This window comes from Hemitrygon akajei, chromosome 3 (genome assembly GCF_048418815.1).
Source record: "Hemitrygon akajei chromosome 3, sHemAka1.3, whole genome shotgun sequence".
NCBI lineage: Eukaryota > Metazoa > Chordata > Chondrichthyes > Myliobatiformes > Dasyatidae > Hemitrygon > Hemitrygon akajei.
The window spans coordinates 185,275,976-185,289,408 of NC_133126.1; the positions used below are offsets into that span (position 1 = coordinate 185,275,976).

The window sequence follows — 13,433 nt, forward strand, 5'->3', positions numbered from 1 at the left end:
CAGTACATAGTAAAAATGAGACGACGTTTTTCAGGACATTGAAACGTTGAACATTGGTAGCTTGGGTTGAAGTGTTTGCTGTTGCATGACACAGTACAAAAACTAGACTGAACTACGTTAAGAAAAAACAACTACACTAGACTACAGACCTACCCAGGACTGCATAAAGTGCACAAAACAGTGCAGGCATTACAATAAATAATAAACAAGACAATAGGGCAGTAAGGTGTCAGTCCAGGCTCTGGGTATTCAGGAGTCTGATAGCTTGGGGGAAGAAACTGTTACATAGTCTGGTCGTGAGAGCCAGAATGCTTCAGAGCCTTTTCCCAGACGGCAGGAGGGAGAAGAGTTTGTATGAGGGGTGCGTGGGGTCTTTCATAATGCTGTTTGCTTTGCGGATGCAGAGTGTATAAACATCCGTAATGGCGGGAAGAGAGACCCCAATGATCTTTTCAGCTGACCTCGCTATCCGCTGCAGGATCTTGCTATCCGAGATGGTGCAATTTCCGAACCAGGCAGTGATGCAGCTGCTCAGGATGCTCTCAATACAACCCCTGTAGAATGTGATGAGGATGGGGGGTGGGAGATGACTTTCCTCAGCCTTCGCAGAAAGTAGAGACACTGCTGGGCTTTCTTTGCTATGGAGCTGGTGTTGAGGGACCAGGTGAGATTCTCCGCCAGGTGAACACCAAGAAATTTGGTGCCCTTAACAATCTCTACCGAGGAAGAGGGGAAGGGAGCGGGAAGCATCAGAGAGACATTCTGTAATGATCAACAAACCAATTCTTTTGTATCAAATGACCTTGCCTGTGTCTCGAGGTTAGGTGTGTCTGCACTCACACCACCCCCATGCCCCTGGCACTTTTCTACCTGTTCCACACCCCTCCTGTGGCGCCCCACCCTTACCATTCCCAATATCCTTTGCTCCTGCCAGTTTACAAACTCGCGCTCTGCTCCACGTTGACAAGTACAGTACTGTGCAAAAGCCTAGCTATATGTACAATGCTGTGGGTTATTTTCCTTTGATATCACACTATGAATAGTCGATGATAGCTTTGTTTCTAACAATGATAGTTCAAGGTATTTTCATATTTAAGGTCATTGAGGCTTTCTCATGTTTGGTTATAGTGATTGAGATGTAAAATGGCACTGTAGATGGTGTGTCACCTGTGATCTTGTACTGGCAACTTTATGGATTTGGCTAGCTTGTCCGTGGATCATGAGGTAGGAAGTACGGCACGGTGGTGCGGCAGTTAGTGCTAATGCCTCGTACCTCAAGCGATCGTGCTATCTGACTTGTCATGAGGGGCATTGTCTGTGTGGGCTTCAGTAAGGCACTCCCTTCATCAGTCATAGAAACGTAGAAAGCCTACAGCGCAATACAGCCCCTTCGGCCCACAAAGCTGTGCCAAACATGTCCCTACCTCAGAAATTACTAGGCTTACATATAGCCCTCTAAGCTTCATGTACTTGTCCTTAGAAGAACCTATCGTATCCTGCACATCTCCTCAGAAATCTCACAATCAAGTTAGTGAGGTAAGGTTTCCACCTCTGCACGAAGCCACACTGGCTATCCCTGGTACCGGTCCCTGCCTTTTGAAATGTGCATAACTCTTGTCCATTGGGATTGTCTCCAATAATCTGTCCGCCACTGATCGACTGGGCTATCGTGACTTGGCGTTTGCTGCTGCTTCTGTTGGAAAGAGGAACAACTTCAGCTGTCCTTCACTTTTCTGGCACATCATCTACAGCTAACAAAGATGCAAAGATCTGCACTAAAGCCACAGCCATCTCCTCCCTTGTTTCCCGTAGCAACCTTCAATTGATCAACCCTAATGTATCCATTGTAATCGAACACCCCTGATCTGGTACAGATTATCCATGTACTCCTGAGTTGAGCTCTCTGTCATCTAGGTAAATATAGATAAATATAGGTAAATGTCTCTTTTGGTAAATATAGATGAAGCATAGGACATCTCCTGCCTCTGTCCATAAGTTACCCCTTTGGTCTCTGAGAGGGATCTATTCTTCCACATCGTTACCTTGTTCCTGATCAACATGCTAGCTGGTGAACTATCTAACTGCAGTGAACTACATGGACGGATATCGATCAAAAATCTAAACTGTTGACACTTAAATGATGAAAGCAGTTCTATTGGATAAATACCTGATGTTTCAGAATCAGAATTGGTTTTAATATTGCCAGCATAAGTGGTGAAATTTGTTGAATTTGTGGCAGCAGTATAATTAAATAATATTGATGAGGGAGTAAAACTGTGAATTACTGTAAGTAAGTAGTGCAAGAAATAGAAATAAAATGAAAAGTATTGAGGTAGCGTTCATGGGTTCAATGTCCATTCAGAAATCTGCTGGCAGAGGGGAAGAAGCTGTTCCTGAATTGCTGAGTGTGTGCCTTCAGGCTTCTGTACTTCCTTGCTTGGGTAGTGGGGGGAGGTCATTGCCTTGCTACTGCTTGTGTGTGGGAGGGGGGAGCTGTGGGAGGCTTCGGGGGTTTTAACATTTAACTGTCATTCATTCTTTGGGGCACTCCTCTGTTTTCATGGATGTTTGCGAAGAAAAAGAATTTCAGGATGTATATTGTGTACATTTCTCTGGCATTAAATGCACCTATTGATGGTAGCATTGAGAAGAGGGTATCTCCTGGAGTCCTTAATGATGGATGCTGCCTTTTTGAGGCATTGCACCTTAAAGATGTCCTGAATATTATGGTTAGTGCTCATGATGGAGCTGGCTAATTTACAATCTCTGCATCTTACTGATGGAGGAGATCCTGAGAGGCAGGATTTATGACCATTTGGAGAGGTATAATATGATTAGGAATAGTCCGCATAGCTTTGTCAAGGGTAGATTGGGCCTTAAGAGCCTGACTGAATTTTTTGAGGATGTGACTAGACATTGATGAAGGAAGAGCAGTAGATGTAGTGTATATGGATTTCAGCATGGCATTTGATAAGGTATCCCATGCAAGGCTTATTGAGAAAGTAAGGAGGCATGGGATCCAAGGGGACATTGCTTTGTATATCCAGAACTGGTTTGCCTACAGAAGGCAAAGAGTGGTTGTAGATGACTCGTATTCTGCATGGAGGTCAGTCACCAGTGGGGTGCCTCAGGGATCTGTTCTGGGACCCCCACTCTTTGTGATTTTTATCAATGACCTGGATGAGGAAGTGGAAGGATGGGTTAGTAAATTTGCTGATGACACAAAGGTTGGAGGTGTTGTGGATAGTGTGGAGAGCTGTCAAAGGTTACAGCGGGACATTGGTTGGATGCAAAACTAGGCTAAGAAGTGGCAGATGGAGTTCAAACCAGATAAGTGTGAGGTGGTTCATTTTGGTAGGTCAAATATGATGGCAGAATATAGTATTAATGGTAAGACTCTTGGCAGAGTGGAGGATCAGAGTGATCTTGGGGTCCAAGCCCATAGGACACTCAAAGCAGCTGCACAGGTTGACTCGGTGGTTAAGAAGGCATACGGTGTATTGGCTTTCATCAATCATGGAATTGAATTTAAGTGCCGAGAGGTAATGCTGCAGCTATATAGGACCCTGGTCAGATCCCACTTGAAGTACTGTGCTCAGTTCTGGTCACCTCACTACAGACAGGAAGGATGTAGAAAACATAGAAAGGGTGCAGAAGAGATTTACAAGGATGTGCGTGGATTGGGGAGCATGCCTTATGAGAATAGGTTGAGTGAACTTGGCCTTTTCTCCTTGAAGAGGAGGTAGAGAGGTGACCTGATAGAGGTGTATAAGATGTTGAGAGGTGTTGATTGTGTGGTTAGTCAGAGGCTTTTTCCCAGGGCTGAAATGGTTGCCACAAGAGGACACAGGTTTAAGGTGCTGGGGAGTAGGTACAGAGGAGATGTCAGGGGTAAGTTTTTTACTCAGAGAGAGGTGAATGTCTGGAATGGACTGCCGGCAACGGTGGTGGAGGCTGATATGATAGGGTTTTTTAAGGGACTTTTGGATAGGTACATGGAGCCTAGTAAAATAGAGGGCTACGGGTAAGCCTAGTAATTTCTAGGGTAGGGACATGTTTGACACAACCTTGTGGGCCAAAGGGCCTGTAATGTGCTGTAGGTTTTTCTATGTTTCTGTGTTACTCTGATCTAGTACTGTAGCCCCTCCATGCCAGACGATGATGCAGCCAGTTAGAATGCTCTCCACGGTACACCTGTAGAAATTTGTGAGTGTGTTAGGTGACATACCAAATCTCCTGAAGCTCCTAATCTTACTATATATCACACTGATGAGGTTTCAAGTTTAAAGTTTCAAGCTTTTACATTAATTTGCTGGAACACAGAGGTGAGGAAGGAATGTTCTGATTGTTAGAGTTTTGCTTCGGCGACACCTGAGCTAGAACCCATGAAACGTAGGAGCACAGCACAGATTCAGCAGAATGAGAGCAGTTGCAGACTTTTAGAAAGTTGCAGTTTAAGTAAGTTTGGAAGATGGTGTGAAGTGGTTAAAAACAAATTCCTTTCCTTAAAAAGATTCAGTGGAATGGATGAAAAAATCATCCAAGCTCATGTTTGTGTCGTGGGCAATCATACCCAGGGTATAAATCAATAGTTCTGCTTAATCAGAGTATGTATACGCCTGAAATATTGGGGAAATTGGAAGTAATTCAGAAAATAGCTCGGGTGGTTCATATTGGTTTGAGTTGTTCTCTGATCTTGGCAATTTACTTGCAAACATTTCGCTACCATACGAGGAGACATTATCAGTACACTCAAACACTCCATCCTCACTTTCATTTTTTGATTAGCTTTATTTGTGGCATGTGCACTGAAACATACAGTGACATGCACATCCAAGTGATGCCTAGTTCTTCTATTATCTCCAGTGCCCCATGAACAATAAAATATATATCCCCACCAATGTGATAGAATCACATTTGGTGCCCTGTACTTGAAAGTTTGAAGCACATCCCTTTTGAATCATAGTTAATTCTCTTGTTGACCTCTTACAGGTTCAGAGTACACTTGTCATCGAAGTATGTATACTATATACAACCTTGAGATCTGTCTCCTTGCAGGTAGCCACTAAATAAAGAAACACAATAGAGACGGTTTTTAAAAAAAAAATCCTACACCAATGTGCAGAAAAAGAACAAATCGTGCAAACAATAAGAGCAAGCACCCAACTGATGTTCACAAAAGGGAGGCCAAAGCCACAAAGCCAGTCATCACTGCAGCCGATCCAGTAGCCTGTTGGTGCAGGCCGTAGCCTTGGTTCAGCACAGAGTCGAGTAAACCTCACTGCTCCAGCACCCCGACTTTTTCGATCTGCCCTACGTTTACATTGCACAAACCTCACGCTGTTCCTCACTCTCAGACCTGGGCCTTTCCACTTCGATTCAGCCCATATTCAACCGTTCCACCTTGCTTACAATTGATTTCCAGGAAGGCGTTGAAATAAACCAGGAAGAAAAGAATTTTAATAAGATGGAGATCTTGCTCTAAGTAAGAACTGGAATTCAATTGTAAACAAGGTGGATAGCGGAAACCTGACTGGATGAGGACTAACCAATCAGGAGGAACAGATGATGGGGGTATAAATACCACCAAACTAGACGTGCCCAGTCATCATCCCTGATGAAGGTTGGTTAAAGCTGATAGTTTACCCAGTAGGAAGCCCGAGAAGAGTTTTTTTTCATCATATACATCTGGAAAGCACTAGATTCTTTGTCAACTGATTATTCGTCTAGACAGACACTGCCTCACCTATTGAGTTCCTCTAACATTTTGTGTGTGTTTCTCTAAATATGGACCCTGTGTACTTTAGTGAATAACTTTTTTAAAAAAATTTTTAGTTTTACAATCTCTGTTAATCTTGAAGTAAGTGAAAAATCAGCTGACATTCCCAATAAGTGATAGATTCCAAACTCTTTCAAGTTCAGAGTGCATGTTATTCTGGAGCGGTCAACTTCATATGAGACTTTTGGTGGTTGCACAGAATTTGAAATGTTTGAAAAATGAACTGATCTGGAGCATCTTCATAATTAAGATAGAGCATAAAATAAGTGGTGATTGATGTTAATCATTGGTCAAAGATTTTTATTATTAGAAGCCACACATTGCCAAATCAGATAGTCAGAGTTATTCCTCATGAAGCCAAGTTTTCCTTTGGGCTCAGTAGCTGCTATGTGCTCAGTGGGTTGAATTTCAGATCTCTAATAAAACGCGAGGCAAGCAGTAATTCTTTCAATAAAACTCTGCAATTCCATTTCGGGAAGTTTGAGAAGATTGGTGCTGGGGTGTACAGTTCTGCTAGATCTGTCCTTCTGTGGAATTCTATTCTGCAATGGCAATCCACTTCTGTAGAATTTACCAAGAATAATCATGTCATAGACCATGATCGCCCACGTCATGTGACACGGCATATGATGATGATGTCCTCTGATAGTAAGTAATAAACTAAAGGAGTACATTATGTGCTTCGCGTGGAGAAGGATAGATAGAAGGAACAGTGATGTCTGCATGTCCTTTACTAGTGAAAGCTATTTTCTATGTTGTAGTAATAGTATTTGTGTGATCACTCAAGTAGTACCCAAAGGGGTTATCTATTGGTGAGTCCTTAAGTGGCTGCAAGAGGCTAGATCCAGGATCCAGTGTTCTGGTAGGCTGGATTCCCTTAAAGGAGAACATCTGTGTGTGACCTTGTTGAACATGGGGAGGCTGATGCACAGACAGCCACCACACAGTCCTTGACAGATTAGGGTTAGGGTCCAGAATCAGAATCGGGTTTACTATAGAAAAAAGAGATGAAATGTTCGTAGGTTCAATGTGAATGTCGAAATCTGAATGGCAGAAGCTGTTCCTGAACCGTAGTTGCTCCTGTACTTCCTCCCTGATGGTAGCAATGGGAAGAGGGAATGCCCTGGGTGATGAGGTGATGCGTTCCAGTGGTGTGGAATGCAAGATGACTGGGGATCCCTCATTGTGGTGGTGTCCCTCTGCCGCTGTGATGCATCATCATCTTCCACCAGCTCCACTGCTGAGGTCTTGGTTGGATCGCTCTTTGTCTGGAGCCTCCTGCTTGACTTCAGCGACAGGTGACCCTGCAAGGAGTTAAGCTCCAGCCGACATCACTCTTAGGATGTCACAGTCCTCTCCACCATGACAAGGTAAAGATCCTCAGAAGGGCATCTTCTATGTACAGAAGAAGTAACTGCCAATTTTCATTTATAAATGAAATGATTGAGAGCTACAGGCTAAAGCAAACCGTGTGTAACCAAAAAAACCCTGAACTTTTTAACTGAAAATTACCTTCCCTCGGGAATACGAAAAACTAGAAATCAGATTTTTACATTACAGAGAAGAGGTTAAGAGAGCAAAAACAATGTGGCCAAGAGAGACTCAACTGACACCATTAGTAGTGATGTACTGGACTGAGAGGGTGGGGAGGCCTTGCTAATCTTAGCTGCTATATCTGTCAGAGTTATGAATAGATGGAGATGGAGGACAGGGGAAATTGTTGGGAAGTGTGAGATGCAAATGTAATTACTGACAATCTGAACGTTGAAAATTTTTCATTATACCTGGCTAGTTCTGATTTAAACAGGAAAGGTGAATTATCTGAAATTTGTACTTGTTCCACAAACACTCTGTTGAATTGTGCTCTGAGGGCTCTGTCTTGAGCCTGCAGTTTCATTACAGCAGTGTAAGATTCCACAGATGTAGGGGCTAGAAGACAAATCAATGCTTAGGGCAACCAGAAGTTTGCATCATCCTGTAAGTACATTTGAGAGTTTTACAAGGCAATTGCACAATCCACATTTGTTTTTTTCCAATGCAGAGATGACACTGAATGCAGCCCACTAAATTGGAAGTACAAATGACTGTTTTGTTACTGTTTTTAACCCAGTTCTGATGAAAGTTCATCAAAAATGTAAAATCTGTCTCTTCATTTTACTCTTTCTCTCTGAGTATCCCACAATTCCGGCATCTGCAGTTTGATTACTGTTTCGATTTTTAACAACCGCCTTGTTTCAGTGACACTGGCTGTCTCCTACCTGTTCTGCTTTCCTACATTGGTTGAAAGCTGATGAGGAAATGTTTTGAAGTGTTTTGTGAAGAGAGTATTTTTACTGAAAGCTGCTTTCTGCACCACGTACTATGTCTCTAGAAGGCTTGAAGTGATAATTGAGTAAATATTCATGACCTTAAATGCAAGTTGGAACTGAACAATATGATTTCTTATTTTATTTTCAGATCAAGCCTTCGTAACGCTAGCAACTAATGATCTATATGGGAAAGGAGCCCTGGTGCTAGGAACTTCATTGCGAAATCACAAAACTACAAGAAAACTAGTGATTCTTGTTACTCCCCAAGTAACTGACAACATGAGGTACTTGTATATAGCATTCGGTGGTTGTTTATACTCAATCTGGGCACAATTTCATTCTACTTTGGCACATTTAACAGTTCCCATTGTCTGATTTTTTTTTTAAATATTGAGATTATTTGAAGATCTTGTACAGTTAAAAATAACCATTTGACCCAACAGCTTTGACCATTCCATCCTTTCTCTTCTCCTCCCCCACACTCATGACCTGCCCATTACCTGCCTCTGGTTCCCCATGTTTGTCCCTTGTAGTCCATAGTCCATCATCCTCGATTAGATTCTTCCTTCTTGATTCCACCATTCGGCTCCCAGCTTCTCCCATCAACCTCCCACCCACCTACCTTCTACCTCACCCTGGTTTCACCTATCACCTTCCAGCTTGTACTCCTTTCCCTTTTTCCCCACCTTCTTATTCTGGTTTCTGCCCCCTTCCTTTCCAGTCCTGCTGAAGGGTCGCTGCCCAAAACATTGACTCTTTCATTCCCTCCTTTGGGTGCTGCTTGACTTGCTGAATGCCTCCAGCATTTTGAGTGTGTAACTTTGATTAGCTCCATTGACTTTCCATTGATTGCCTTAGTCTCCTATTATTTCTCTGACCATTTTCAGTGTCTCGTCTCCCCCCGTCTCGTCTCCCTCCCCCCCCCCCCCCCCCCGGTCTCCCTCCCCAACTTGCTTTTCTGAGTTGGTATGTGTTGAGCAGAAAACTCTCTTGTGTTCTTGTAAGTGGTTCTCGCTTTGACTGGCCTGAGCCCAAATTTAGATTGTGCTACTGTGCACAGTTAAGTACATACTCAATCCCAAATGATACTGTAAAAAAAGTGGAAGAAAGATGTATTTATCGGTGGCGTCAGATGGTATGTTGAACTAGGAAGATAATTAGAAGATGAGGGCATGGAAAATCCTATCAGGTCTCTGAGCAGGTTGTGATGGGGTGAGAACAGAATAATGGGAAACTGAAGAGCAGGGTCAGGTTTAGTTTATGGAGAACCTAAAGAGCTCTGAGGAGAGATGAAGGTTTCTCTGAAGTTGGGAAAATTTTTTTGCAAACAATCAAAAAAAAATATGGCTGGAAAAGAAAACAATAGAATTGCAGTGGAAGGAAGTTGTAGTGCTGGAGTTCAAGAATTTTTTTGAAAAGACAAAGTGGTTTTGGATTGTTAGAAATCAAAGCGCTTGTTGTAAATGTTGAAGCAATAATAATGTGGTATTTGTATGCAATCACCAAAAAGATTGGTGCAAAAAGCTTGTCATGAAAGTGCCCCGATGACTCCACCAGGAGTTAAGGGTGCACACACATTTGTATGCTAGCTTTTTTTATATAAATTTTTATTTGATTTTTTAAAAAAGATGATTACATGAAATAGAATAGTGAAATAATGAGATATATATATGTATGTATGTAAGCCCTCCCTCCCCCCCCCTTAACATCCCAATCTAAAAAAAAGAAAGGAAGGAAGAAAGAAAGAAAGACTGCCTGGATATCGGAAGATCCCCACATGCTCCATGGAATTCAAAATAACTTTAATATATATATTTATTTTTCCCCAAATGACTAATAACTTTATCTTTGGAGCACCTATTTTGAGAAAAAGGTGGTGTTCGTTTGCTCGTTACTATCATCTGATTTGAGTTAATTAATATGTTTTCCTTCCGGTTTTTCTTTCAATGGATTTGAGTTGGCGGATTGATGTTCCCTTACTCCTGGAACCAATCTCGAACCACTCCCGCCGCAAAACGCCATAATCCTATCTTTTGTAAATAAGGGTGCCAAATTTTCAGAAATATGTCATATTTATTTCTTAAATTATAAGTAATTTTTTCAAGTGGAATGCAGCTAAAAATTTCATTATTCCAACGGTCCCATAGTTAAGTATGAAACTGATTTCCAAGTAACTGCAATAGTCTTTTTGGCTACTGCCAAAGCAATTTTTATAAATTCTTTCTGATATTTGTTCAATTTGAGTTTTTGTTTTATCTCTTCAATATCACCTAATAAAAATAATATTGGGTTATGTGGAAGTTGTATTCTGATAATTTGTTCCAATAAAACTCTTAAATTTATCCAAAAAGGTTGAATTTTGGCACAGGACCAAGTAGAATGTAAAAAAAGTACCGATATCTTGATTACATCGAAAACATCGATCAGATAAATTTGGATTTAATCTGTTTATTTTTTGTGGTGTAATATATAGTTGATGTAAAAAATTGTACTAATCTAAGTCAGACATTTATTGTATTTGTCATACTATCAAGACATAGTCTTGACCAATTTGTTTCATCAATTTTAATAATCAAATCAGTTTCCCATTTTTGTCTGACTTGTGGATTCCTGGTTTAATTGTTTTTGAATCAAATTATACATACAAGACGTAAATGTTTTAATTTTTCCTTTTTGAATTAAAGTTTCTATTTCATTTAGGTTTTTCATAACATTGTATGACCTAGTTTATCTCTTAAATAGCTTTTTAATTGAAAATAACAAAAGAGTGTTATTTGATATTTTATATTTATTCTTTAATTGATCAAATGACATTAATATACCTCCTTCAAAACAATCTTGTGTGCTAGCTTCTGACATGAGAGCATATGCAGCCACCAATACAGAAAAGCTTATTTTAAACTATCATCCAGTTTTTGATTTATTATTTGTAGTGTGATAATGGACGCGATGTTTCAACCTATCTTGTTTCACCACTTGACTTTGTTTTTTTGGCAAATCTCATTGTCTAATCATTCCTGTTAGAAACATAATCCCAAACTTGGTGAAAGGTGATGGATATTTTCCCGTGTGCAGATATAAATGCTCAAAGGAAATCAGTGGATAGTCAGATGGAAACTGAATAGCCTTAGGAAAGCAGATTCTGGAGGTGTGATTTTAAAAATGTATACAGTATAACTGGTACATTGGAACATAATAATTGAGTCTGATGAGAACACAATAACTTAGATATAAATGATAGCTGAACAGTAGTGTAGTGGACAAAATAAGCATTGAGAAGGTCTGAAAGATTGCATTAAACTGAATGAAACTAAATTCTGTACAACTGACTCCAAGCTGGATTCACTCCAGTAGAATCTTTTATTATTCTGTCCGAGTCGGGAAAGGTTTTGACATAGAGGCACTGAACAAAATAAAATGCAGATGGATTCTTGTCAACCTGACTTGAAACATTTTTATTGTGTTATCAAAAATAATCTGGATTGGACATACAAAGACCTTTGAATGAATGGCTGAAACAGCCCTACCTCCCCCAACCCTATAAACCCTCTGGGATCAGCACACCTCCAATAACTGTCCCCAAATTTACTTGCTCTGTCATTGCCAACCATGGTTTATGTTGCCAAGTTCTAAGTTTTGGAACTTTCTTCTCTTTTGAAGATGCTTCTTAAGTGTGCATCATTTTCTCCTAGGCCTTTGGTTGACTACTCTTGGTGGCTAGGTGCCAATTTTTTCTTGAAAATTGCAGCTATGAGGCACCTTGATGTTTTGCCATTTAATAGAGCTCCATTTGCTGTGCTTTGTTTCCAGAGCTCTGCTCCCTAATTAGATTTAGGCTTGGCCTGTGATTTACATTTTGTTCGATTTGCAGACTCCTGAGGGATGTACTGTGATCTGTCTGCAAATGGTAGGACACTAATAAATGAAGATGTGCAATACCAGAGAGTGGCACCACTTTGTAAATGAAGTCTGCAGCCTTGGAAAGAATCTTTACCTGTGCTCCTCACAGGCTTTCTTCATGGTTTTCTTATAGAAGTCAGTGATCACTATCTTCTAAGCAGATGAGTGTGGACCTTCTCACATCTTTTGTACAAGTACAGAGGAGATTTACCAGGATGCTGCCTGGTTTAGAGTATGGATAATGATCAGAGATTAAGGGAGCTAGGGCTGTACTCTGGAGAGAAGGAGGATGAGAGGAGACATGATAGAGGTGTACAAGATATTAAGAGGAATAGACAAAGTGGACTGCCAGTGCCTCTTCCCCAGGGCACCACTGCTCAGTGCAAGAGGACATGGCTTTAAGGTAAGGGGAGGGAATTTCAAGGGGGATATTAGAGGAAGGTTTTTCACTTAGAGAGTGGTTGGTGCGTGGAATGCACTGCCTGAGTCAGTGGTGGAGGCAGATACACTAGTGAAGTTTAAGAGACTACTAGAAAGGTATCTGGAGGAATTTAAGGTGGGGTTATATGTGAGGCTGGGTTTGAGGGTCAGCACAACATTGTGGGCCAAAGGGCCTGTAATGTGCTGTACTATTCTATGTTCTATGTATTGCAACTAACAAATACTCTTTATCTATGTTGATCATTCTTGTATCTGCCTTCATCAGTATTTTATCTTGGGTATTAGGGTGGAGATGCATCTCTGGCAAAGGAGGTGTAAGGCACTCCTTCCTTCTGCTAGCCTGCAGATCACCCTTTCACCCTTGGGCAAGGTGTTACACTTGCTTTGACACCCCCAAATAAAAAAAATCAGGGCCACGTGAAGTCATGGGAGCAGTTGGTGGATGGTCGTATGAGTAGCTGGTGCAGGTCACAAGTTCTAGTTACGGAACCACAGACTAAAGACAGGCAATCTCTGAAGAGTATTGATAATGGGAAGTTGGATGATTTTAAATCCGACAAAAAAACAACTAAAAAGCTGTAAGAAGGGAAAAGATGAAAAATGAGGGCAAACTAGCTAATAATATAAAGCAGGATACTAAAAGTTTTTTTTTCCAGTTTTATGAAGAGTAAAAAGGAGGTGAGAGTTGATATTGGACCACTGGAAAATGATGCTAGTGAGTTAGTAATGGGTACAGAGAAATGGATAAACTTAAGAAGTACTTTGCATCAGTCTTCACTGTGGGGAAAACACTAGCAGTCCATGAGTGTCAGGGAGCAGCAGTGAGTGCCATTGCTATTACAAATGAAAATGTGCTTGCAAACTCAATGGATGTCATCTGGACCAGATGGACTACATCCCAAAGCTTTAGAGAGGTTACTGAAGAGATGGCGGATGCATGGGTTATGAGCTTTCAAGAATCATTTGATTCTGGCATGGTTCTGGAGGACTGGAAATTTGCAAAT

The 13,433-nt window shown here is 41.1% G+C and overlaps 1 protein-coding gene across 3 annotated transcripts in view; it reads left to right on the forward strand.

The window, feature by feature from the left end:
• The window catches only part of LOC140725720 (glycogenin-1-like), a 95,800-nt gene that overhangs the window by 20,029 nt on the left and 62,338 nt on the right, over nt 1-13,433 (forward strand). For all 3 annotated transcript variants that reach the window (XM_073041562.1, XM_073041563.1, XM_073041564.1), the window contains exon 2: nt 8,237-8,372. In XM_073041562.1, coding sequence (XP_072897663.1) covers nt 8,237-8,372 — 136 coding nt within the window. The remainder of the gene's footprint in view (nt 1-8,236; nt 8,373-13,433) is intronic.